The 27500-nt window shown below is 43.3% G+C and overlaps 1 protein-coding gene across 1 annotated transcript in view; it reads right to left on the reverse strand.

The window, feature by feature from the left end:
* bmpr2b (bone morphogenetic protein receptor, type II b (serine/threonine kinase)) overlaps positions 1 to 27500 on the reverse strand; it is a 150971-nt gene that overhangs the window by 28385 nt on the left and 95086 nt on the right. Inside the window, exons 7-9 of the mRNA XM_046294789.1 lie at positions 23334 to 23494; positions 22875 to 23022; positions 3436 to 3572 (exon numbers count right to left, since the gene is read on the reverse strand). Coding sequence (XP_046150745.1) covers positions 3436 to 3572; positions 22875 to 23022; positions 23334 to 23494 — 446 coding nt within the window. The remainder of the gene's footprint in view (positions 1 to 3435; positions 3573 to 22874; positions 23023 to 23333; positions 23495 to 27500) is intronic.

Here is a 27500-nt window from a genome sequence, read left to right on the forward strand (position 1 = left end):
CCCTGGGTCTCGAGCCCGCCCTGTGCAACTGGGTACTGGACTTCCTGACGGGCCGCCCCCAGGTGGTGAGGGTAGGCAACAACATCTCCTCCCCGCTGATCCTCAACACGGGGCCCCACAAGGGTGCGTTCTGAGCCCTCTCCTGTACTCCCTGTTCACCCACGACTGCGTGGCCACGCACGCCTCCAACTCAATCATCAAGTTTGCGGACGACACAACAGTGGTAGGCTTGATTACCAACAACGACGAGACGGCCTACAGGGAGGAGGTGAGGGCCCTCGGAGTGTGGTGTCAGGAAAATAACCTCACACTCAACGTCAACAAAACTAAGGAGATGATTGTGGACTTCAGGAAACAGCAGAGGGAACACCCCCCTATCCACATCGATGGAACAGTAGTGGAGAGGGTAGCTAGTTTTAAGTTCCTCGGCATACACATCACAGACAAACTGAATTGGTCCACTCACACTGACAGCGTCGTGAAGAAGGCGCAGCAGCGCCTATTCAACCTCAGGAGGCTGAAGAAATTTGGCTTGTCACCAAAAGCACTCACAAACTTCTACAGATGCACAATCGAGAGCATCCTGGCGGGCTGTATCACCGCCTGGGTACGGCAACTGCTCCGCCCTCAACCGTAAGGCTCTCCAGAGGGTAGTGAGGACTGCACAACGCATCACCGGGGCAAACTACCTGCCCTCCAGGACACCTACACAACCCGTTGTTACAGGAAGGCCATAAAGATCATCAAGGACATCAACCACCCGAACCACTGCCTGTTCACCCCGCTATCATCCAGAAGGCGAGGTCAGTACAGGTGCATCAAAGCTGGGACCGAGAGACTGAAAAACAGCTTCTATCTCAAGGCCATCAGACTGTTAAACAGCCACCACTAACATTGAGTGGCTGCTGCCAACACACTGTCATTGACACTGACCCAACTCCAGCCATTTTAATAATGGGAATTGATGGGAAATGATGTAAATATATCACTAGCCACTTTAAACAATGCTACCTTATATAATGTTACTTACCCTACATTATTCATCTCATATGCATATGTATATACTGTACTCTACATCATCGACTGCATCCTTATGTAACACATGTATCACTAGCCACTAACTATGCCACTTTGTTTACTTTGTCTACACACTCATCTCATATGTATATACTGTACTCGATACCATCTACTGTATGCTGCTCTGTACCATCACTCATTCATATATCCTTATGTACATGTTCCTTATCCCCTTACACTGTGTATAAGACAGTAGTTTTGGAATTGTTAGTTTTTGATTTGGCTATCTGTATATAATGTCTGAGTGTTCCCCTGGCTATCTGTATATAATGTCTGAGTGTTCCCCTGGCTATCTGTAAATAATGTCTGAGTGTTCCCCTGGCTATCTGTATATAATGTCTGAGTGTTCCCCTGGCTATCTGTAAATAATGTCTGAGTGTTCCCCTGGCTATCTGTATATAATGTCTGAGTGTTCCCCTGGCTATTTGTAAATAATGTCTGAGTGTTCCCCTGGCTATCTGTATATAATGTCTGAGTGTTCCCCTGGCTATCTGTAAATGATGTTCTGCTATCTGTATATAATGTCTGAGTGTTCCCCTGGCTATCTGTATATAATGTCTGAGTGTTCCCTGGCTATCTGTATATAATGTCTGAGTGTTCCCTGGCTATCTGTAAATAATGTCTGAGTGTTCCCCTGGCTATCTGTAAATAATGTCTGAGTGTTCCCCTGGCTATCTGTAAATAATGTCTGAGTGTTCCCCTGGCTATCTGTATATAATGTCTGAGTGTTCCCCTGGCTATCTGTATATAATGTCTGAGTGTTCCCCTGGCTATCTGTATATAATGTCTGAGTGTTCCCCTGGCTATCTGTAAATAATGTCTGAGTCTTCCCCTGGCTATCTGTAAATAATGTCTGAGTGTTCCCCTGGCTATCTGTATATAGTGTTCCCCTGGCTCTGTATATAATGTCTGAGTGTTCCCCTGGCTATCTGTAAATAATGTCTGAGTGTTCCCCTGGCTATCTGTATATAATGTCTGAGTGTTCCCCTGGCTATCTGTAGTGTTCCCCTGGCTATAATGTCTGAGTGTTCCCCTGGCTATCTGTATATAATGTCTGAGTGTTCCCCTGGCTATCTGTATATAATGTCTGAGTGTTCCCCTGGCTATCTGTATATAATGTCTGAGTGTTCCCCTGGCTATCTGTATATAATGTCTGAGTGTTCCCTGGCTATCTGTATATAATGTCTGAGTGTTCCCTGGCTATCTGTATATAATGTCTGAGTGTTCCCCTGGCTATCTGTATATAATGTCTGAGTGTTCCCCTGGCTATCTGTATATAATGTCTGAGTGTTCCCCTGGCTATCTGTATATAATGTCTGAGTGTTCCCCTGGCTATCTGTATATAATGTCTGAGTGTTCCCCTGGCTATCTGTAAATAATGTCTGAGTGTTCCCCTGGCTATCTGTATATAATGTCTGAGTGTTCCCCATATCACCTCCACCCTACCTGTATATGTATAAGTATATTTAAACCCAAATACTTTTAGACTTTTCCTCAAGTAGTATTTTACTGGGTGACTTCCACTTTTACTTCAGTAGCTCTCTATGAAGGTATCTATACTTTAACTCCAATTGGATCCCTTTTCCACCACTACATATACTGTAGTTCTTGACTTCATTTCTCTCGTGAATCATTTGATTTGACTGATTTGAATAATTTGAATAATTTGATTTGAACAATTTGAATAATTTGATTTGAATAATTTGAATAATTTGATTTGTATGATTTGAATAATTTGATTTGAATAATTTGAATAATTTGATTTGAATAATTTGAATAATTTGATTTGAATGATTTGATTTGAATGATTTGCTTTGAATGATTTGACTTGAATAATTTGATTTGAATGATTTGATTTGAATAATTTGAATAATTTGATTTGAATGATTTGACTAATTTGATTTGAATGATTTGAATAATTTGATTTGAATAATTTGAATAATTTGATTTGAATAATTTGGATAATTTGATTTGAATGATTTGACTTGAATAATTTGATTTGAATGATTTGATTTGAATAATTTGATTTGAATGATTTGATATGATTTGATTTCTCTCTCGTGAAATGACACGTTGGGCTCACAAGTAATTGAACAAACGTCAGTCAATGAGTTCTTTAGTGCTCGCTAAAATAAACACATTCTTATTCTGCATTCCGTTCCGAACACAGACGGGTCTTTTTATTTGTTGAAGCTGAATGTTTGTAAACAAGCTAGCATGCTAATGTCATGTAGAATCAGGCGAAACGTATGTTGTGGAATTCTCACCAACACTCCAGGGAACCGGATCACTGTGCCACTGTTATGTGTAAAAACAACATTGAGTGTTGAGTAATAGTTGTAATAGTATTCTCCTCACCAGACTGTTCTCTTTCCAGGCCTCGGGGAACTTGGGTCTCTCTTTCTCTCTGGACACCAGGACCTGCATGTCCTCAAAGGAGGGGTGGTTCCCTGCCTCGGCCTGGAACGCCATCTGGTAGTCGGGCACCGTCTCTCCTGGAGGACACAATATCATCATTACCATCTCTCCTAGAGGACACAATATCATCATTACCATCTCTCCTGGAGGACACAATATCATCATTACCATCTCTCCTAGAGGACACAATATCATCATTACCATCTCTCCTAGAGGACACAATATCATCATTACCATCTCTCCTGGAGGACACAATATCATCATTACCATCTCTCCTAGAGGACACAATATCATCATTACCATCTCTCCTAGAGGACACAATATCATCATTACCATCTCTCATAGAGGACACAATATCATCATTACCATCTCTCCTGGAGGACACAATATCATCATTACCATCTCTCCTGGAGGACACAATATCATCATTACCATCTCTCCTGGAGGACACAATATCATCATTACCATCTCTCCTGGAGGACACAATATCATCATTACCATCTCTCCTGGAGGACACAATATCATCATTACCATCTCTCCTAGAGGACACAATATCATCATAACCATCTCTCCTGGAGGACACAATATCATCATTACCATCTCTCCTGGAGGACACAATATCATCATTACCATCTCTCCTAGAGGACACAATATCATCATTACCATCTCTCCTAGAGGACACAATATCATCATTACCATCTCTCCTAGAGGACACAATATCATCATTACCATCTCTCCTGGAGGACACAATATCATCATTACCATCTCTCCTAGAGGACACAATATCATCATTACCATCTCTCCTAGAGGACACAATATCATCATTACCATCTCTCATAGAGGACACAATATCATCATTACCATCTCTCCTGGAGGACACAATATCATCATTACCATCCCTCCTGGAGGACACAATATCATCATTACCATCTCTCCTGGAGGACACAATATCATCATTACCATCTCTCCTGGAGGACACAATATCATCATTACCATCTCTCCTGGAGGACACAATATCATCATTACCATCTCTCCTAGAGGACACAATATCATCATTACCATCTCTCCTGGAGGACACAATATCATCATTGGTATTTGTATGTATTATGGAACCCCATTAGTTCCTGTCAAGGCAACAGCTACTCTTCCTGGGGTTTATTATGGATCCCCATTAGTTCCTACCAAGGCAGCAGCTACTCTTCCTGGGGTTTATTATGGATCCCCATTATAATAATAATAATAATATATGCCATTTAGCAGGCGCTTTTATCCAAAGCGACTTACAGTCATGTGTGCATACATTCTACGTATGGGTGGTCCCGGGGATCGAACCCACTACCCTGGCGTTACAAGCGCCATGCTCTACCAACTGAGCCTGCCAAGGCAGTAGCTACTCTTCCTGGGCTCCAGCAAAATTAAGGCAGTTTATACAATTTTAAAAACACTACATTTCACAACACACTGTGGGCCCTCAGGCCCCTACTCCACCTCTACCACAAATCTACAGTACTAAATCCATGTGTGTGTATAGTGCTGATGTTATCGTGTGTGTGTCTGTGTGTGTGTGTGTTTGTGTTGATTCACAGTCCCCGCTGTTCCAGAAGGTTTATTTTAATCTGTTTTAAAATCTGATTCTACTGCTGCATCAGTTACCTGACGTGGAATAGAGTTCCATGTAGTCATGGCTCTATGTAGTACTGTGGAATAGAGTTCCATGTAGTCATGGCTCTATGTAGTACTGTGGAATAGAGTTCCATGTAGTCATGGCTCTATGTAGTACTGTGGAATAGAGTTCCATGTAGTCATGGCTCTATGTAGTACTGTGGAATAGAGTTCCATGTAGTCATGGCTCTATGTAGGACTGTGGAATAGAGTTCCATGTAGTCATGGCTCTATGTAGGACTGTGGAATAGAGCTCCATGTAGTCATGGCTCTATGTAGGACTGTGGAATAGAGTTCCATGTAGTCATGGCTCTATGTAGTACTGTGGAATAGAGTTCCATGTAGTCATGGCTCTATGTAGTACTGTGGAATAGAGTTCCATGTAGTCATGGCTCTATGTAGTACTGTGGAATAGAGTTCCATGTAGTCATGGCTCTATGTAGTACTGTGGAATAGAGTTCCATGTAGTCATGGCTCTATGTAGTACTGTGGAATAGAGTTCCATGTAGTCATGGCTCTATGTAGTACTGTGGAATAGAGTTCCATGTTGTCATGGCTCTATGTAGTGCTGTGGAATAGAGTTCCATGTAGTCATGGCTCTATGTAGTACTGTGGAATAGAGTTCCATGTAGTCATGGCTCTATGTAGTACTGTGGAATAGAGTTCCATGTAGTCATGGCTCTATGTAGTACTGTGGAATAGAGTTCCATGTAGTCATGTCTCTATGTGGTACTGTGGAATAGAGTTCCATGTAGTCATGGCACTATGTAGTACTGTGCACTCTCCCATAGTCTGTTCTGGACTTGGGGACTGTGAAGAGACCCCTGGTGGCATGTCTTGTGGGGTATTCATGGCTGTCTGAGCTGTGTGCTAGTAGTTTAGACAAGACAGCTCTGTGTATTCAACATGTCAATACCTCTCATAAATACAAGTAGTGATGAAGTCAATCTGTCCTCCACTTTCAGCCAGGAGAGATCGACATGCATATTATTAATATTAGCTCTCTGTGTACATCCAAGGGCCAACTGTGCTTCCCTGTTCTGAGACAATTGTAAATTTCCTACTATTTTGTGGCACCACACGACAAAACAGTAGGTGAAACAAAACTAGGACCTGTAGGACCTGCCTTGTTGATAGTGTTGTTAAGAAGGAATAAACTAGGACCTGCCTTGTTGATAGTGTTGTTAAGAAGGTAGAAACTAGGGCCTGTAGGACCTGCCTTGTTGATAGTGTTGTTAAGAAGGTAGAAACTAGGGCCTGTAGGACCTGCCTTGTTGATAGTGCTGTTAAGAAGGAATAAACTAGGGCCTGTAGGACCTGCCTTGTTGATAGTGCTGTTAAGGTAGAAACTAGGGCCTGTAGGACCTGCCTTGTTGATAGTGTTGTTAAGAAGGTAGAAACTAGGGCCTGTAGGACCTGCCTTGTTGATAGTGTTGTTAAGAAGGTAGAAACTAGGACCTGTAGGACCTGCCTTGTTGATAGTGTTGTTAAGAAGGTAGAAACTAGGGCCTGTAGGACCTGCCTTGTTGATAGTTGTTGATAGTGCCTTGTTGATAGTGCTGTTAAGGTAGAAACTAGGGCCTGTAGGACCTGCCTTGTTGATAGTGTTGTTAAGAAGGTAGAAACTAGGGCCTGTAGGACCTGCCTTGTTGATAGTGTTGTTAAGAAGGTAGAAACTAGGACCTGTAGGACCTGCCTTGTTGATAGTGTTGTTAAGAAGGTAGAAACTAGGGCCTGTAGGACCTGCCTTGTTGATAGTGTTGTTAAGAAGGAATAAACTAGGACCTGCCTTGTTGATAGTGTTGTTAAGAAGGTAGAAACTAGGGCCTGTAGGACCTGCCTTGTTGATAGTGTTGTTAAGAAGGAATAAACTAGGACCTGCCTTGTTGATAGTGTTGTTAAGAAGGTAGAAACTAGAACCTGTAGGACCTGCCTTGTTGATAGTGTTGTTAAGAAGGTAGAAACTAGGGCCTGTAGGACCTGCCTTGTTGATAGTGTTGTTAAGAAGGAATAAACTAGGACCTGCCTTGTTGATAGTGCTGTTAAGAAGGAATAAACTAGGACCTGCCTTGTTGATAGTGTTGTTAAGAAGGTAGAAACTAGGGCCTGTAGGACCTGCCTTGTTGATAGTGTTGTTAAGAAGGTAGAAACTAGAGCCTTTAGGACCTGCCTTGTTGATAGTGCTGTTAAGAAGGTAGAAACTAAGGCCTGTAGGACCTGTAGGACCTGCCTTGTTGATAGTGCTGTTAAGAAGGTAGAAACTAGGGCCTGTAGGACCTGCCTTGTTGATAGTGTTGTTAAGAAGGTAGAAACTAGGGCCTGTAGGACCTGCCTTGTTGATAGTGTTGTTAAGAAGGTAGAAACTAGAGCCTGTAGGACCTGCCTTGTTGATAGTGTTGTTAAGAGGGTAGAAACTAGGGCCTGTAGGACCTGCCTTGTTGATAGTGTTGTTAAGAAGGTAGAAACTAGGGCCTGTAGGACCTGCCTTGTTGATAGTGTTGTTAAGAGGGTAGAAACTAGGGCCTGTAGGACCTGCCTTGTTGATAGTGTTGTTAAGAAGGTAGAAACTAGGGCCTGTAGGACCTGCCTTGTTGATAGTGCTGTTAAGAAGGTAGAAACTAGGGCCTGTAGGACCTGCCTTGTTGATAGTGTTGTTAAGAAGGTAGAAACTAGGGCCTGTAGGACCTGCCTTGTTGATAGTGTTGTTAAGAAGGTAGAAACTAGGGCCTGTAGGACCTGCCTTGTTGATAGTGTTGTTAAGAAGGTAGAAACTAGAGCCTGTAGGACCTGCCTTGTTGATAGTGTTGTTAAGAAGGTAGAAACTAGGGCCTGTAGGACCTGTAGGACCTGCCTTGTTGATAGTGCTGTTAAGAAGGTAGAAACTACGGCCTGTAGGACCTGCCTTGTTGATAGTGTTGTTAAGAAGGTAGAAACTAGGGCCTGTAGGACCTGCCTTGTTGATAGTGTTGTTAAGAAGATAGAAACTAGGGCCTGTCGGACCTGCCTTGTTGATAGTGTTGTTAAGAAGATAGAAACTAGGGCCTGTCGGACCTGCCTTGTTGATAGTGTTGTTAAGAAGGTAGAAACTAGGACCTGCCTTGTTGATAGTGTTAAGAAGGTAGAAACTAGGACCTGCCTTGTTGATAGTGTTGTTAAGAAGGTAGAAACTAGGACCTGCCTTGTTGATAGTGTTGTTAAGAAGGAATAAACTAGGACCTGCCTTGTTGATAGTGTTGTTAAGAAGGGAGAACCTAGGACCTGCCTTGTTGATAGTGTTGTTAAGAAGGTAGAAACTAGGACCTGCCTTGTTGATAGTGTTGGAAGGAATAAACTAGGACCTGCCTTGTTGATAGTGCTGTTAAGAAGGAATAAACTAGGACCTGCCTTGTTGATAGTGTTGTTAAGAAGGTAGAAACTAGGGCCTGTAGGACCTGCCTTGTTGATAGTGTTGTTAAGAAGGTAGAAACTAGAGCCTTTAGGACCTGCCTTGTTGATAGTGCTGTTAAGAGGTAGAAACTAAGGCCTGTAGGTTAGGACCTGCCTTGTTGATAGTGCTGTTAAGAAGGTAGAAACTAGGGCCTGTAGGACCTGCCTTGTTGATAGTGTTGTTAAGAAAGAAACTAGGGCCTGTAGGACCTGCCTTGTTGATAGTGTTGTTAAGAAGGTAGAAACTAGAGCCTGTAGGACCTGCCTTGTTGATAGTGTTGTTAAGAGGGTAGAAACTAGGGCCTGTAGGACCTGCCTTGTTGATAGTGTTGTTAAGAAGGTAGAAACTAGGGCCTGTAGGACCTGCCTTGTTGATAGTGTTGTTAAGAGGGTAGAAACTAGGGCCTGTAGGACCTGCCTTGTTGATAGTGTTGTTAAGAAGGTAGAAACTAGGGCCTGTAGGACCTGCCTTGTTGATAGTGCTGTTAAGAAGGTAGAAACTAGGGCCTGTAGGACCTGCCTTGTTGATAGTGTTGTTAAGAAGGTAGAAACTAGGGCCTGTAGGACCTGCCTTGTTGATAGTGTTGTTAAGAAGGTAGAAACTAGGGCCTGTAGGACCTGCCTTGTTGATAGTGTTGTTAAGAAGGTAGAAACTAGAGCCTGTAGGACCTGCCTTGTTGATAGTGTTGTTAAGAAGGTAGAAACTAGGGCCTGTAGGACCTGTAGGACCTGCCTTGTTGATAGTGCTGTTAAGAAGGTAGAAACTACGGCCTGTAGGACCTGCCTTGTTGATAGTGTTGTTAAGAAGGTAGAAACTAGGGCCTGTAGGACCTGCCTTGTTGATAGTGTTGTTAAGAAGATAGAAACTAGGGCCTGTCGGACCTGCCTTGTTGATAGTGTTGTTAAGAAGATAGAAACTAGGGCCTGTCGGACCTGCCTTGTTGATAGTGTTGTTAAGAAGGTAGAAACTAGGACCTGCCTTGTTGATAGTGTTAAGAAGGTAGAAACTAGGACCTGCCTTGTTGATAGTGTTGTTAAGAAGGTAGAAACTAGGACCTGCCTTGTTGATAGTGTTGTTAAGAAGGTAGAAACTAGGACCTGCCTTGTTGACAGTGTTAAGAAGGTAGAAACTAGGACCTGCCTTGTTGATAGTGCTGTTAAGAAGGTAGAAACTAGTGCCTGTAGGACCTGCCTTGTTGATAGTGTTGTTAAGAAGGTAGAAACTAGGACCTGCCTTGTTGATAGTGTTGTTAAGAAGGTAGAAACTAGGACCTGCCTTGTTGATAGTGCTGTTAAGAAGGTAGAAACTAGGGCCTGTAGGACCTGTAGGACCTGCCTTGTTGATAGTGTTGTTAAGAAGGAATAAACTAGGGCCTGTAGGACCTGCCTTGTTGATAGTGTTGTTAAGAAGGAATAAACTACGGCCTGTAGGACCTGCCTTGTTGATAGTGTTGTTAAGAAGGTAGAAACTAGGACCTGTAGGACCTGCCTTGTTGATAGTGTTGTTAAGAAGGAATAAACTACGGCCTGTAGGACCTGCCTTGTTGATAGTGTTGTTAAGAAGGTAGAAACTAGGGCCTGTAGGACCTGCCTTGTTGATAGTGTTGTTAAGAAGGTAGAAACTAGGGCCTGTAGGACCTGCCTTGTTGATAGTGTTGTTAAGAAGGTAGAAACTAGGACCTGCCTTGTTGATAGTGTTAAGAAGGTAGAAACTAGGACCTGCCTTGTTGATAGTGTTGTTAAGAAGGTAGAAACTAGGACCCGCCTTGTTGACAGTGTTAAGAAGGTAGAAAGTAGGACCTGCCTTGTTGATAGTGCTGTTAAGAAGGTAGAAACTAGGGCCTGTAGGACCTGCCTTGTTGATAGTGTTGTTAAGAAGGTAGAAACTAGGACCTGCCTTGTTGATAGTGTTGTTAAGAAGGTAGAAACTAGGATCTGCCTTGTTGATAGTGTTGTTAAGAAGGTAGAAACTAGGGCCTGTAGGACCTGCCTTGTTGATAGTGTTGTTAAGAAGGAATAAACTAGGACCTGCCTTGTTGATAGTGTTGTTAAGAAGGTAGAAACTAGGACCTGTAGGACCTGCCTTGTTGATAGTGTTGTTAAGAAGGTAGAAACTAGGGCCTGTAGGACCTGCCTTGTTGATAGTGTTGTTAAGAAGGAATAAACTAGGACCTGCCTTGTTGATAGTGCTGTTAAGAAGGAATAAACTAGGACCTGCCTTGTTGATAGTGTTGTTAAGAAGGTAGAAACTAGGGCCTGTAGGACCTGCCTTGTTGATAGTGTTGTTAAGAAGGTAGAAACTAGAGCCTTTAGGACCTGCCTTGTTGATAGTGCTGTTAAGAAGGTAGAAACTAAGGCCTGTAGGACCTGTAGGACCTGCCTTGTTGATAGTGCTGTTAAGAAGGTAGAAACTAGGGCCTGTAGGACCTGCCTTGTTGATAGTGTTGTTAAGAAGGTAGAAAAGGGCCTGTAGGACCTGCCTTGTTGATAGTGTTGTTAAGAAGGTAGAAACTAGAGCCTGTAGGACCTGCCTTGTTGATAGTGTTGTTAAGAGGGTAGAAACTAGGGCCTGTAGGACCTGCCTTGTTGATAGTGTTGTTAAGAAGGTAGAAACTAGGGCCTGTAGGACCTGCCTTGTTGATAGTGTTGTTAAGAGGGTAGAAACTAGGGCCTGTAGGACCTGCCTTGTTGATAGTGTTGTTAAGAAGGTAGAAACTAGGGCCTGTAGGACCTGCCTTGTTGATAGTGCTGTTAAGAAGGTAGAAACTAGGGCCTGTAGGACCTGCCTTGTTGATAGTGTTGTTAAGAAGGTAGAAGCTAGGGCCTGTAGGACCTGCCTTGTTGATAGTGTTGTTAAGAAGGTAGAAACTAGGGCCTGTAGGACCTGCCTTGTTGATAGTGTTGTTAAGAAGGTAGAAACTAGAGCCTGTAGGACCTGCCTTGTTGATAGTGTTGTTAAGAAGGTAGAAACTAGGGCCTGTAGGACCTGCCTTGTTGATAGTGTTGTTAAGAAGGTAGAAAAGGGCCTAGTAGGACCTGTAGGACCTGCCTTGTTGATAGTGCTGTTAAGAAGGTAGAAACTACGGCCTGTAGGACCTGCCTTGTTGATAGTGTTGTTAAGAAGGTAGAAACTAGGGCCTGTAGGACCTGCCTTGTTGATAGTGTTGTTAAGAAGATAGAAACTAGGGCCTGTCGGACCTGCCTTGTTGATAGTGTTGTTAAGAAGGTAGAAACTAGGACCTGCCTTGTTGATAGTGTTAAGAAGGTAGAAACTAGGACCTGCCTTGTTGATAGTGTTGTTAAGAAGGTAGAAACTAGGACCTGCCTTGTTGATAGTGTTGTTAAGAAGGTAGAAACTAGGACCTGCCTTGTTGACAGTGTTAAGAAGGTAGAAACTAGGACCTGCCTTGTTGATAGTGTTAAGAAGGTAGAAACTAGGACCTGCCTTGTTGATAGTGCTGTTAAGAAGGTAGAAACTAGTGCCTGTAGGACCTGCCTTGTTGATAGTGTTGTTAAGAAGGTAGAAACTAGGACCTGCCTTGTTGATAGTGTTGTTAAGAAGGTAGAAACTAGGACCTACCTTGTTGATAGTGCTGTTAAGAAGGTAGAAACTAGGGCCTGTAGGACCTGTAGGACCTGCCTTGTTGATAGTGTTGTTAAGAAGGAATAAACTAGGGCCTGTAGGACCTGCCTTGTTGATAGTGTTGTTAAGAAGGAATAAACTACGGCCTGTAGGACCTGCCTTGTTGATAGTGTTGTTAAGAAGGTAGAAACTAGGACCTGTAGGACCTGCCTTGTTGATAGTGTTGTTAAGAAGGAATAAACTACGGCCTGTAGGACCTGCCTTGTTGATAGTGTTGTTAAGAAGGTAGAAACTAGGGCCTGTAGGACCTGCCTTGTTGATAGTGTTGTTAAGAAGGTAGAAACTAGGGCCTGTAGGACCTGCCTTGTTGATAGTGTTGTTAAGAAGGTAGAAACTAGGACCTGCCTTGTTGACAGTGTTAAGAAGGTAGAAACTAGGACCTGCCTTGTTGATAGTGTTGTTAAGAAGGTAGAAACTAGGACCCGCCTTGTTGACAGTGTTAAGAAGGTAGAAAGTAGGACCTGCCTTGTTGATAGTGCTGTTAAGAAGGTAGAAACTAGGGCCTGTAGGACCTGCCTTGTTGATAGTGTTGTTAAGAAGGTAGAAACTAGGACCTGCCTTGTTGATAGTGTTGTTAAGAAGGTAGAAACTAGGATCTGCCTTGTTGATAGTGTTGTTAAGAAGGTAGAAACTAGGGCCTGTAGGACCTGCCTTGTTGATAGTGTTGTTAAGAAGGTAGAAACTAGGCCCTGTAGGACCTGCCTTGTTGATAGTGTTGTTAAGAAGGTAGAAACTAGGACCTGCCTTGTTGATAGTGTTGTTAAGAAGGTAGAAACTAGGACCTGCCTTGTTGATAGTGTTGTTAAGAAGGTAGAAACTAGGGCCTGTAGGACCTGCCTTGTTGATAGTGTTGTTAAGAAGGTAGAAACTAGGGCCTGTAGGACCTGCCTTGTTGATAGTGTTGTTAAGAAGGTAGAAACTAGAGCCTTTAGGACCTGCCTTGTTGATAGTGCTGTTAAGAAGGTAGAAACTAAGGCCTGTAGGACCTGTAGGACCTGCCTTGTTGATAGTGCTGTTAAGAAGGTAGAAACTAGGGCCTGTAGGACCTGCCTTGTTGATAGTGTTGTTAAGAAGGTAGAAACTAGGGCCTGTAGGACCTGCCTTGTTGATAGTGTTGTTAAGAAGGTAGAAACTAGAGCCTGTAGGACCTGCCTTGTTGATAGTGTTGTTAAGAGGGTAGAAACTAGGGCCTGTAGGACCTGCCTTGTTGATAGTGTTGTTAAGAAGGTAGAAACTAGGGCCTGTAGGACCTGCCTTGTTGATAGTGTTGTTAAGAGGGTAGAAACTAGGGCCTGTAGGACCTGCCTTGTTGATAGTGTTGTTAAGAAGGTAGAAACTAGGGCCTGTAGGACCTGCCTTGTTGATAGTGCTGTTAAGAAGGTAGAAACTAGGGCCTGTAGGACCTGCCTTGTTGATAGTGTTGTTAAGAAGGTAGAAACTAGGGCCTGTAGGACCTGCCTTGTTGATAGTGTTGTTAAGAAGGTAGAAACTAGGGCCTGTAGGACCTGCCTTGTTGATAGTGTTGTTAAGAAGGTAGAAACTAGAGCCTGTAGGACCTGCCTTGTTGATAGTGTTGTTAAGAAGGTAGAAACTAGGGCCTGTAGGACCTGCCTTGTTGATAGTGTTGTTAAGAAGGTAGAAACTAGGGCCTGTAGGACCTGTAGGACCTGCCTTGTTGATAGTGTTGTTAAGAAGGTAGAAACTAGGGCCTGTAGGACCTGCCTTGTTGATAGTGTTGTTAAGAAGATAGAAACTAGGGCCTGTCGGACCTGCCTTGTTGATAGTGTTGTTAAGAAGGTAGAAACTAGGACCTGCCTTGTTGATAGTGTTAAGAAGGTAGAAACTAGGACCTGCCTTGTTGATAGTGTTGTTAAGAAGGTAGAAACTAGGACCTGCCTTGTTGATAGTGTTGTTAAGAAGGTAGAAACTAGGACCTGCCTTGTTGACAGTGTTAAGAAGGTAGAAACTAGGACCTGCCTTGTTGATAGTGCTGTTAAGAAGGTAGAAACTAGTGCCTGTAGGACCTGCCTTGTTGATAGTGTTGTTAAGAAGGTAGAAACTAGGACCTGCCTTGTTGATAGTGTTGTTAAGAAGGTAGAAACTAGGACCTGCCTTGTTGATAGTGCTGTTAAGAAGGTAGAAACTAGGGCCTGTAGGACCTGTAGGACCTGCCTTGTTGATAGTGTTGTTAAGAAGGAATAAACTAGGGCCTGTAGGACCTGCCTTGTTGATAGTGTTGTTAAGAAGGAATAAACTACGGCCTGTAGGACCTGCCTTGTTGATAGTGTTGTTAAGAAGGTAGAAACTAGGACCTGTAGGACCTGCCTTGTTGATAGTGTTGTTAAGAAGGAATAAACTACGGCCTGTAGGACCTGCCTTGTTGATAGTGTTGTTAAGAAGGTAGAAACTAGGGCCTGTAGGACCTGCCTTGTTGATAGTGTTGTTAAGAAGGTAGAAACTAGGGCCTGTAGGACCTGCCTTGTTGATAGTGTTGTTAAGAAGGTAGAAACTAGGACCTGCCTTGTTGATAGTGTTAAGAAGGTAGAAACTAGGACCTGCCTTGTTGATAGTGTTGTTAAGAAGGTAGAAACTAGGACCCGCCTTGTTGACAGTGTTAAGAAGGTAGAAGTAGGACCTGCCTTGTTGATAGTGCTGTTAAGAAGGTAGAAACTAGGGCCTGTAGGACCTGCCTTGTTGATAGTGTTGTTAAGAAGGTAGAAACTAGGACCTGCCTTGTTGATAGTGTTGTTAAGAAGGTAGAAACTAGGATCTGCCTTGTTGATAGTGTTGTTAAGAAGGTAGAAACTAGGGCCTGTAGGACCTGCCTTGTTGATAGTGTTGTTAAGAAGGTAGAAACTAGGGCCTGTAGGACCTGTAGGACCTGCCTTGTTGATAGTGCTGTTAAGAAGGTAGAAACTACGGCCTGTAGGACCTGCCTTGTTGATAGTGTTGTTAAGAAGGTAGAAACTAGGGCCTGTAGGACCTGCCTTGTTGATAGTGTTGTTAAGAAGATAGAAACTAGGGCCTGTCGGACCTGCCTTGTTGATAGTGTTGTTAAGAAGGTAGAAACTAGGACCTGCCTTGTTGATAGTGTTAAGAAGGTAGAAACTAGGACCTGCCTTGTTGATAGTGTTGTTAAGAAGGTAGAAACTAGGACCTGCCTTGTTGATAGTGTTGTTAAGAAGGTAGAAACTAGGACCTGCCTTGTTGACAGTGTTAAGAAGGTAGAAACTAGGACCTGCCTTGTTGATAGTGCTGTTAAGAAGGTAGAAACTAGTGCCTGTAGGACCTGCCTTGTTGATAGTGTTGTTAAGAAGGTAGAAACTAGGACCTGCCTTGTTGATAGTGTTGTTAAGAAGGTAGAAACTAGGACCTACCTTGTTGATAGTGCTGTTAAGAAGGTAGAAACTAGGGCCTGTAGGACCTGTAGGACCTGCCTTGTTGATAGTGTTGTTAAGAAGGAATAAACTAGGGCCTGTAGGACCTGCCTTGTTGATAGTGTTGTTAAGAAGGAATAAACTACGGCCTGTAGGACCTGCCTTGTTGATAGTGTTGTTAAGAAGGTAGAAACTAGGACCTGTAGGACCTGCCTTGTTGATAGTGTTGTTAAGAAGGAATAAACTACGGCCTGTAGGACCTGCCTTGTTGATAGTGTTGTTAAGAAGGTAGAAACTAGGGCCTGTAGGACCTGCCTTGTTGATAGTGTTGTTAAGAAGGTAGAAACTAGGGCCTGTAGGACCTGCCTTGTTGATAGTGTTGTTAAGAAGGTAGAAACTAGGACCTGCCTTGTTGACAGTGTTAAGAAGGTAGAAACTAGGACCTGCCTTGTTGATAGTGTTGTTAAGAAGGTAGAAACTAGGACCCGCCTTGTTAAGAAGGTGAGTAGGACCTGCCTTGTTGATAGTGCTGTTTAGAAACTAGGGCCTGTAGGACCTGCCTTGTTGATAGTGTTGAAGGTAGAAACTAGGACCTGCCTTGTTGATAGTGTTGTTAAGAAGGTAGAAACTAGGACCTGCCTTGTTGATAGTGTTGTTAAGAAGGTAGAAAACTAGGACCTGCCTTGTTGATAGTGTTGTTAAGAAGGTAGAAAAAGGCCCTGTAGGACCTGCCTTGTTGATAGTGTTGTTAAGAAGGTAGAAAACTAGGACCTGCCTAGGACCTGCCTTGTTGATAGTGTTGTTAAGAAGGTAGAAACTGTTAGGAGAGTGATAGTGCTGTTAAGAAGGTAGAAACTAAGGCCTGTAGGACCTGTAGGACCTGCCTTGTTGATAGTGCTGTTAAGAAGGTAGAAACTAGGGCCTGTAGGACCTGCCTTGTTGATAGTGTTGTTAAGAAGGTAGAAACTAGGGCCTGTAGGACCTGCCTTGTTGATAGTGTTGTTAAGAAGGTAGAAACTAGAGCCTGTAGGACCTGCCTTGTTGATAGTGTTGTTAAGAAGGTAGAAACTAGGGCCTGTAGGACCTGCCTTGTTGATAGTGTTGTTAAGAAGGTAGAAACTAGGGCCTGTAGGACCTGCCTTGTTGATAGTGTTGTTAAGAAGGTAGAAACTAGGGCCTGTAGGACCTGCCTTGTTGATAGTGTTGTTAAGAAGGTAGAAACTAGGGCCTGTAGGACCTGCCTTGTTGATAGTGCTGTTAAGAAGGTAGAAACTAGGGCCTGTAGGACCTGCCTTGTTGATAGTGCTGTTTGAGGGCCTGTAGGTGTTGTTAAGAAGGTAGAAACTAGGGCCTGTAGGACCTGCCTTGTTGATAGTGTTGTTAAGAAGGTAGAAACTAGGGCCTGTAGGACCTGCCTTGTTGATAGTGTTGTTAAGAAGGTAGAAACTAGAGCCTGTAGGACCTGCCTTGTTGATAGTGTTGTTAAGAAGGTAGAAACTAGGGCCTGTAGGACCTGCCTTGTTGATAGTGTTGTTAAGAAGGTAGAAACTAGGGCCTGTAGGACCTGTAGGACCTGCCTTGTTGATAGTGCTGTTAAGAAGGTAGAAACTACGGCCTGTAGGACCTGCCTTGTTGATAGTGTTGTTAAGAAGGTAGAAACTAGGGCCTGTAGGACCTGCCTTGTTGATAGTGTTGTTAAGAAGATAGAAACTAGGGCCTGTCGGACCTGCCTTGTTGATAGTGTTGTTAAGAAGGTAGAAACTAGGACCTGCCTTGTTGATAGTGTTAAGAAGGTAGAAACTAGGACCTGCCTTGTTGATAGTGTTGTTAAGAAGGTAGAAACTAGGACCTGCCTTGTTGATAGTGTTGTTAAGAAGGTAGAAACTAGGACCTGCCTTGTTGACAGTGTTAAGAAGGTAGAAACTAGGACCTGCCTTGTTGATAGTGCTGTTAAGAAGGTAGAAACTAGTGCCTGTAGGACCTGCCTTGTTGATAGTGTTGTTAAGAAGGTAGAAACTAGGACCTGCCTTGTTGATAGTGTTGTTAAGAAGGTAGAAACTAGGACCTGCCTTGTTGATAGTGCTGTTAAGAAGGTAGAAACTAGGGCCTGTAGGACCTGTAGGACCTGCCTTGTTGATAGTGTTGTTAAGAAGGAATAAACTAGGGCCTGTAGGACCTGCCTTGTTGATAGTGTTGTTAAGAAGGAATAAACTACGGCCTGTAGGACCTGCCTTGTTGATAGTGTTGTTAAGAAGGTAGAAACTAGGACCTGTAGGACCTGCCTTGTTGATAGTGTTGTTAAGAAGGAATAAACTACGGCCTGTAGGACCTGCCTTGTTGATAGTGTTGTTAAGAAGGTAGAAACTAGGGCCTGTAGGACCTGCCTTGTTGATAGTGTTGTTAAGAAGGTAGAAACTAGGGCCTGTAGGACCTGCCTTGTTGATAGTGTTGTTAAGAAGGTAGAAACTAGGACCTGCCTTGTTGATAGTGTTAAGAAGGTAGAAACTAGGACCTGCCTTGTTGATAGTGTTGTTAAGAAGGTAGAAACTAGGACCCGCCTTGTTGACAGTGTTAAGAAGGTAGAAGTAGGACCTGCCTTGTTGATAGTGCTGTTAAGAAGGTAGAAACTAGGGCCTGTAGGACCTGCCTTGTTGATAGTGTTGTTAAGAAGGTAGAAACTAGGACCTGCCTTGTTGATAGTGTTGTTAAGAAGGTAGAAACTAGGATCTGCCTTGTTGATAGTGTTGTTAAGAAGGTAGAAACTAGGGCCTGTAGGACCTGCCTTGTTGATAGTGTTGTTAAGAAGGTAGAAACTAGGGCCTGTAGGACCTGCCTTGTTGATAGTGTTGTTAAGAAGGTAGAAACTAGGACCTGCCTTGTTGATAGTGTTAAGAAGGTAGAAACTAGGACCTGCCTTGTTGATAGTGTTGTTAAGAAGGTAGAAACTAGGACCCGCCTTGTTGACAGTGTTAAGAAGGTAGAAAGTAGGACCTGCCTTGTTGATAGTGCTGTTAAGAAGGTAGAAACTAGGGCCTGTAGGACCTGCCTTGTTGATAGTGTTGTTAAGAAGGTAGAAACTAGGACCTGCCTTGTTGATAGTGTTGTTAAGAAGGTAGAAACTAGGACCTGCCTTGTTGATAGTGTTGTTAAGAAGGTAGAAACTAGGGCCTGTAGGACCTGCCTTGTTGATAGTGTTGTTAAGAAGGTAGAAACTAGGACCTGCCTTGTTGATAGTGTTAAGAAGGTAGAAACTAGGACCTGCCTTGTTGATAGTGTTGTTAAGAAGGTAGAAACTAGGACCTGCCTTGTTGACAGTGTTAAGAAGGTAGAAACTAGGACCTGCCTTGTTGATAGTGCTGTTAAGAAGGTAGAAACTAGTGCCTGTAGGACCTGCCTTGTTGATAGTGTTGTTAAGAAGGTAGAAACTAGGACCTGCCTTGTTGATAGTGTTGTTAAGAAGGTAGAAACTAGGACCTGCCTTGTTGATAGTGCTGTTAAGAAGGTAGAAACTAGGGCCTGTAGGACCTGTAGGACCTGCCTTGTTGATAGTGTTGTTAAGAAGGAATAAACTAGGGCCTGTAGGACCTGCCTTGTTGATAGTGTTGTTAAGAAGGAATAAACTACGGCCTGTAGGACCTGCCTTGTTGATAGTGTTGTTAAGAAGGTAGAAACTAGGACCTGTAGGACCTGCCTTGTTGATAGTGTTGTTAAGAAGGAATAAACTACGGCCTGTAGGACCTGCCTTGTTGATAGTGTTGTTAAGAAGGTAGAAACTAGGGCCTGTAGGACCTGCCTTGTTGATAGTGTTGTTAAGAAGGTAGAAACTAGGGCCTGTAGGACCTGCCTTGTTGATAGTGTTGTTAAGAAGGTAGAAACTAGGACCTGCCTTGTTGATAGTGTTAAGAAGGTAGAAACTAGGACCTGCCTTGTTGATAGTGTTGTTAAGAAGGTAGAAACTAGGACCCGCCTTGTTGACAGTGTTAAGAAGGTAGAAGTAGGACCTGCCTTGTTGATAGTGCTGTTAAGAAGGTAGAAACTAGGGCCTGTAGGACCTGCCTTGTTGATAGTGTTGTTAAGAAGGTAGAAACTAGGACCTGCCTTGTTGATAGTGTTGTTAAGAAGGTAGAAACTAGGATCTGCCTTGTTGATAGTGTTGTTAAGAAGGTAGAAACTAGGGCCTGTAGGACCTGCCTTGTTGATAGTGTTGTTAAGAAGGTAGAAACTAGGGCCTGTAGGACCTGCCTTGTTGATAGTGTTGTTAAGAAGGTAGAAACTAGGACCTGCCTTGTTGATAGTGTTAAGAAGGTAGAAACTAGGACCTGCCTTGTTGATAGTGTTGTTAAGAAGGTAGAAACTAGGACCCGCCTTGTTGACAGTGTTAAGAAGGTAGAAAGTAGGACCTGCCTTGTTGATAGTGCTGTTAAGAAGGTAGAAACTAGGGCCTGTAGGACCTGCCTTGTTGATAGTGTTGTTAAGAAGGTAGAAACTAGGACCTGCCTTGTTGATAGTGTTGTTAAGAAGGTAGAAACTAGGACCTGCCTTGTTGATAGTGTTGTTAAGAAGGTAGAAACTAGGGCCTGTAGGACCTGCCTTGTTGATAGTGTTGTTAAGAAGGTAGAAACTAGGACCTGCCTTGTTGATAGTGTTAAGAAGGTAGAAACTAGGACCTGCCTTGTTGATAGTGTTGTTAAGAAGGTAGAAACTAGGACCCGCCTTGTTGACAGTGTTAAGAAGGTAGAAGTAGGACCTGCCTTGTTGATAGTGCTGTTAAGAAGGTAGAAACTAGGGCCTGTAGGACCTGCCTTGTTGATAGTGTTGTTAAGAAGGTAGAAACTAGGACCTGCCTTGTTGATAGTGTTGTTAAGAAGGTAGAAACTAGGATCTGCCTTGTTGATAGTGTTGTTAAGAAGGTAGAAACTAGGGCCTGTAGGACCTGCCTTGTTGATAGTGTTGTTAAGAAGGTAGAAACTAGGGCCTGTAGGACCTGCCTTGTTGATGGTGTTGTTAAGAAGGTAGAAACTAGGACCTGCCTTGTTGATAGTGTTAAGAAGGTAGAAACTAGGACCTGCCTTGTTGATAGTGTTGTTAAGAAGGTAGAAACTAGGACCCGCCTTGTTGACAGTGTTAAGAAGGTAGAAAGTAGGACCTGCCTTGTTGATAGTGCTGTTAAGAAGGTAGAAACTAGGGCCTGTAGGACCTGCCTTGTTGATAGTGTTGTTAAGAAGGTAGAAACTAGGACCTGCCTTGTTGATAGTGTTGTTAAGAAGGTAGAAACTAGGACCCGCCTTGTTGACAGTGTTAAGAAGGTAGAAGTAGGACCTGCCTTGTTGATAGTGCTGTTAAGAAGGTAGAAACTAGGGCCTGTAGGACCTGCCTTGTTGATAGTGTTGTTAAGAAGGTAGAAACTAGGACCTGCCTTGTTGATAGTGTTGTTAAGAAGGTAGAAACTAGGATCTGCCTTGTTGATAGTGTTGTTAAGAAGGTAGAAACTAGGGCCTGTAGGACCTGCCTTGTTGATAGTGTTGTTAAGAAGGTAGAAACTAGGGCCTGTAGGACCTGCCTTGTTGATAGTGTTGTTAAGAAGGTAGAAACTAGGACCTGCCTTGTTGATAGTGTTAAGAAGGTAGAAACTAGGACCTGCCTTGTTGATAGTGTTGTTAAGAAGGTAGAAACTAGGACCCGCCTTGTTGACAGTGTTAAGAAGGTAGAAAGTAGGACCTGCCTTGTTGATAGTGCTGTTAAGAAGGTAGAAACTAGGGCCTGTAGGACCTGCCTTGTTGATAGTGTTGTTAAGAAGGTAGAAACTAGGACCTGCCTTGTTGATAGTGTTGTTAAGAAGGTAGAAACTAGGACCTGCCTTGTTGATAGTGTTGTTAAGAAGGTAGAAACTAGGGCCTGTAGGACCTGCCTTGTTGATAGTGTTGTTAAGAAGGTAGAAACTAGGACCTGCCTTGTTGATAGTGTTAAGAAGGTAGAAACTAGGACCTGCCTTGTTGATAGTGTTGTTAAGAAGGTAGAAACTAGGACCCGCCTTGTTGACAGTGTTAAGAAGGTAGAAGTAGGACCTGCCTTGTTGATAGTGCTGTTAAGAAGGTAGAAACTAGGGCCTGTAGGACCTGCCTTGTTGATAGTGTTGTTAAGAAGGTAGAAACTAGGACCTGCCTTGTTGATAGTGTTGTTAAGAAGGTAGAAACTAGGATCTGCCTTGTTGATAGTGTTGTTAAGAAGGTAGAAACTAGGGCCTGTAGGACCTGCCTTGTTGATAGTGTTGTTAAGAAGGTAGAAACTAGGGCCTGTAGGACCTGCCTTGTTGATAGTGTTGTTAAGAAGGTAGAAACTAGGACCTGCCTTGTTGATAGTGTTAAGAAGGTAGAAACTAGGACCTGCCTTGTTGATAGTGTTGTTAAGAAGGTAGAAACTAGGACCCGCCTTGTTGACAGTGTTAAGAAGGTAGAAAGTAGGACCTGCCTTGTTGATAGTGCTGTTAAGAAGGTAGAAACTAGGGCCTGTAGGACCTGCCTTGTTGATAGTGTTGTTAAGAAGGTAGAAACTAGGACCTGCCTTGTTGATAGTGTTGTTAAGAAGGTAGAAACTAGGACCTGCCTTGTTGATAGTGTTGTTAAGAAGGTAGAAACTAGGACCTACCTTGTTGATAGTGTTGTTAAGAAGGTAGAAACTAGGGCCTGTAGGACCTGCCTTGTTGATAGTGTTGTTAAGAAAGTAACTAACTATCAATATCACCACCACCATCATCTCTCCTGGAGGACACAATATCATCTCTCCTGGAGGACACAATATCATAAGACACTGTTACACTGTTGAATGCTCTCGCAGTATCTGGAGTTCGAAGGTCAGGGGTCAGTACACCTCATGAAGGTCTCCCAGTAGATGAGGCTCAGGGTTAGAGGTCAGTACACCTCATGAAGGTCTCACAGTAGACGAGGCCCAGGGTTAGAGGTCAGGGTTATTACCTGGGAAGAGGTCAGTACACCTCATGAAGGTCTCCCAGTAGACGGGGCCCAGGGTTAGAGGTCAGTACACCTCATGAAGGTCTCACAGTAGACCAGGCCCAGGGTTAGAGGTCAGTACACCTCATAAAGGTCTCACAGTAGACGAGGCCCAGGGTTAGAGGTCAGGGGTTATTACCTGGGAAGAGGTCAGTACACCTCATGAAGGTCTCCCAGTAGACCAGGACCAGGGTTAGAGGTCAGTACACCTCATAAAGGTCTCACAGTAGACAAGGCCCAGGGTTAGAGGTCAGGGGTTATTACCTGGGAAGAGGTCAGTACACCTCATGAAGGTCTCCCAGTAGATGAGCCCCAGGGCGTACATGTCCACCTGCTTCAGAGCCGACTCACAGTCCCTCAGGTTCACCGCTCCTTCCAGAACCTCTGGGGCCATGTATCGGACTGTACCCACCTGGAGAGAAACAGAACCCGTGTTATAACACTACACTAACCCTCCAGAACCTCTGGGGCCATGTATCGGACTGTACCCACCTGGAGAGAAACAGAATTAGAGAATAGGGTTTAAAGTCTGTCCATCTTAGAGCTGTGGCAGTACTTGCATTATTAGCTATCAAAGAGGGTGTTGGCTAAGCAGACTGAGGGTGGTTTTCAGATGAGACCCAGTGCCGAGGCAGTCAGCTGAGTTGACCAACTCCCCTCGCTGATGGCAGCGTTCTCCTCCTCTCCGGGCTTAGGGTTAGAGGTCAGAGGTTAGGGACTCACCTCACTGATGGCAGCGTTCTCCTCCTCTCCAGGCCTGACCAGGCGGTTCCCTGTCAGCTTCATGGACAGACCAAAGTCACTGATCACACATGTCCCATCCTTCTTTACTAGAACATTCCTGCTATTCAGGTCTCTGTGAGATATGGCTGGCTTGTAGATGTCTGGGAGAGAGGGAGGGAGGGAGGGAGGGAGGGAGGGAGGGAGGGAGGGAGGGAGGGAGGGAGGGAGGGAGGGAGGGAGGGAGGGAGGGAGGGAGGGAGGGAGGGAGGAGGAGAGGAAAGATGGGAGGGAAAGGGGAGAGGAGAGAGATAGGGGGGAGATAAAGGGGGAGAGAGAGAGAGGGAGAGGAGAGAAAGGGGAGAGAGATAGATGGGAGGGGCGAGAGGGGGGGAGAGGGAGAAAGAGAGGGAAGAGAGAGAGGGGAGAGAGGGTGAGAAAGAGGGAGAGAGAGAGGGGAGGTGAGAGGGAGAAGGAGAAAGAGAGGGAAGAGAGAGAGGGGAGAGAGGGGGAGAAAGAGGAGAGAGAGAGGGAGGTGAGAGGGAGAAGGAGAAAGAGAGGGAAGAGAGAGAGGGGAGAGAGGGTGAGAAAGAGGAGAGAGAGAGGGGAGGTGAGAGGGAGAAGGAGAAAGAGAGGGAAGAGAGAGAGGGGAGAGAGGGGGAGAAAGATGAGAGAGAGAGGGGAGGTGAGAGGGAGAAGGAGAAAGAGAGGGAAGAGAGAGAGGGGAGAGAGGGGGAGAAAGAGGAGAGAGAGAGGGGAGGGAGGGGGAGAAGGAGAAAAAAGAAAGGCCCATTAGTCTCTGCATGTCACCATGATCGCTTAAAGCTCATTGCTGAATAACACAGTTACTGTAAAACCTATGATCTAACTGTAACACAGTTACTGTAGAACCTATGATATAACTGTAACACAGTTACTGTAGACCCTATGATATAACTGTAACACAGTTACTGTAGAACCTATGATATAACTGTAACACAGTTACTGTAGAACCTATGATCTAACTGTAACACAGTTACTGTAGAACCTATGATATAACTGTAACACAGTTACTGTAGAACCTATGATATAACTGTAACACAGTTACTGTAGAACCTATGATATAACTGTAACACAGTTACTGTAGAACCTATGATATAACTGTAACACAGTTACTGTAGAACCTATGATATAACTGTTTTAATTTTACCTTTATTTAACACGGCAAGTCAGTTAAGAACAAATTTTTATTTACAATGACGGCCTGGGAACAGTGGGTTAACTGCCTGTTCAGGGGCAGAACGACAAGATTTGTACCTTGTCAGCTCGGGGATTTGAACTTGCAACCTTCCGGTTACTAATCCAACGCTCTAAGCACTAGACCGCCCCAGGGGCAGTAACTGTAACGCAGTCAATACTATATAACAGTACTATATAACAGTACTATATAACAGTACTATGAATGAACTATAACACAGTCAATACTACATAACAGTACTATATAACAGTACTATGATTGAATTATAACACAGTCAATACTATATAAAAGTACTATGAATGAACTATAACACAGTCAATACTATATAACAGTACTATATAACAGTACTATGAATGAACTATAACACAGTCAATACTATATAACAGTACTATGATTGAACTGTAACACAATCAATACTATATTAAGGTACTATGGTTGAAGTGTAATATTTCATTATATCACAGTAAATACTTCTTGGGTATGACGCTACAAGCTTGTCACACCTGTATTTGGGGATTTTCTCCCATTCTACTTTGCAGATCCTCTCAAGCTCTGTCAGGTTGGATGGGGAGCGTTGCTGCACAGCTATTTTCAGGTCCCTCCAGAGATCGAGTTTAAGCTCTGGCTGGGCCACTCAATGACATTCAGGGACTTGTCCCGAATCCACTCCTTCGTTGTCTTGGCTGTGTGCTGAGGGTCTTTGCCTCGATCCTGACTAGTCTCCTAGTCCTTGCTGCTGAAAAACATCCCCACAGCATGATGCTGCCACCACCATGCTTCACCGTAGAGATGGTGCCAGGTTTCCTCCAAATGTGACGCTTGCCATTCAGTCCAAAGAGTTCAATCTTGGTTTCATCAGACCAGAGAATCTTGTTTCTCATGGTCTGAGAGTCCTTTAGGTGCCTTTTGGTGAACCTCCAAGCAGGCTGACATGTTCCTTTTACTGAGGAATGACTTCTGTCTGGCCACTCGACCATAAAGGCCTGGTTGGTGTAGTGCTACAGAGATGTGCTGTTCTCCTGAAGATTCCCCAATACAACAGCAGTAGGGTTGTACCTGTAGCCATGATTCTCATGGTCTGAGAGTCCTTTAGGAGGATTGTAGAATTGCGTCAGTGAATCGTTTATACCCAGTCAAGTATATCGCAATATATCAAAATTCAATTGTGGGAAAAAAAAAAAACATTTTGGAAAGCAAATGGCCCATTTTCTGTAAAGAAAAGACAATGTAAAGACTCTAATCTGTCTTAGTTATCAAAATGCTCAACTTAATTGGCCTATATTATTGGCACCAGTGGAGAGCATCGGTCCCCCGGTGAGTGGCTACTGGCACATAATTCACTCTTTATCATTGTTGGCTCAGTGCCACTTGAACAGCAACATCCTTCTCCAGTTTATTACACTTCTCATAGGCCACATGGACACTGTCTCCCCTTCTCATAGGCTATATGGACACTGTCTCCCCTTTTCATAGGCCACATGGACACTGTCTCCCATTCTCATAGGCCACATGGACACTGTCTCCCCTTCTCATAGGCCACATGGACACTGTCTCCCCTTCTCATAGGCCACATGGACACTGTCTCCCCTTCTCATAGGCCACATGGACACTGTCTCCCCTTCTCATAGGCCACATGGACACTGTCTCCCCTTCTCATATAAAGTGTATTAGAATTGCATGAATTGTAATCAGAGGGCTGATATTAATGCTATAAATGCCAGTCTCTCTTGGCTAAGAGTTGAGGAGAGACTGACTGCATGACTTCTTCTTTTATTAAGAAAGAGAAATGTGTTGAAAATCCCAAAATTTGTTTGCATAGTCAACTTACACACAGCTCTGACACACACACACTTCTCCCAAAAGACATACCACCAGGGGTCTTTTCACAGTCCCCAAATCCAGAACAAATTCAAGAAAGCATACAGTGTTATATAGAGCCCTTATTGCATGGAACTTCCTTCCATCTCATCTTGCTCAAATAAACAGCAAACCTGATTTTAAAAAACAGAAAGAAAAGCCTCCCCTATTGGACCTAGATAGTTTGTGTGTATGTATTGATATGTGGACTACGTGTGCCTTTAAAAAATAATAATGTAGTTCTGTCCTTGAGCTGTTCTTGTTCTGTATTATGTCATTCTGCATTATGTCATTCTGTATTATGTCATTCTGTATTATGTCATTCTGTATTATGTCATTCTGTCATTCTGTATTATGTCATTCTGTATTATGTCATTCTGTATTATGTCATTCTGCCATTCTGTATTATGTCATTCTGTATTATGTCATTCTGTATTATGTCATTCTGTCATTCTGTATTATGTCATTCTGTATTATGTCATTCTGTATTATGTCATTCTGTCATTCTGTATTATGTCATTCTGTATTATGTCATTCTGTATTATGTCATTCTGTATTATGTCATTCTGCCATTCTGTATTATGTCATTCTGTATTATGTCATTCTGTATTATGTCATTCTGTAATTCTGTATTATGTCATTCTGTATTATGTCATTCTGTATTATGTCATTCTGTATTATGTCATTCTGTATTATGTCATTCTGTATTATGTCATTCTGTCATTCTGTATTATGTCATTCTGTCATTCTGTATTATGTCATTCTGTATTATGTCATTCTGTCATTCTGTATTATGTCATTCTGTCATTCTGTATTATGTCATTCTGTATTATGTCATTCTGTATTATGTCATTCTGTATTATGTCATTCTGTATTATGTATTATGTCATTCTGTATTATGTCATTCTGTCATTCTGTATTATGTCATTCTGTATTATGTCATTCTGTATTATGTCATTCTGTATTATGTCATTCTGTATTATGTCATTCTGTATTATGTCGTTCTGTATTATGTCATTCTGTATTATGTCATTCTGTATTACGTCATTATGTCATTCTGTATTAGGTCATTCTGT

Source organism: Oncorhynchus gorbuscha, linkage group LG01 (genome assembly GCF_021184085.1).
Source record: "Oncorhynchus gorbuscha isolate QuinsamMale2020 ecotype Even-year linkage group LG01, OgorEven_v1.0, whole genome shotgun sequence".
NCBI lineage: Eukaryota > Metazoa > Chordata > Actinopteri > Salmoniformes > Salmonidae > Oncorhynchus > Oncorhynchus gorbuscha.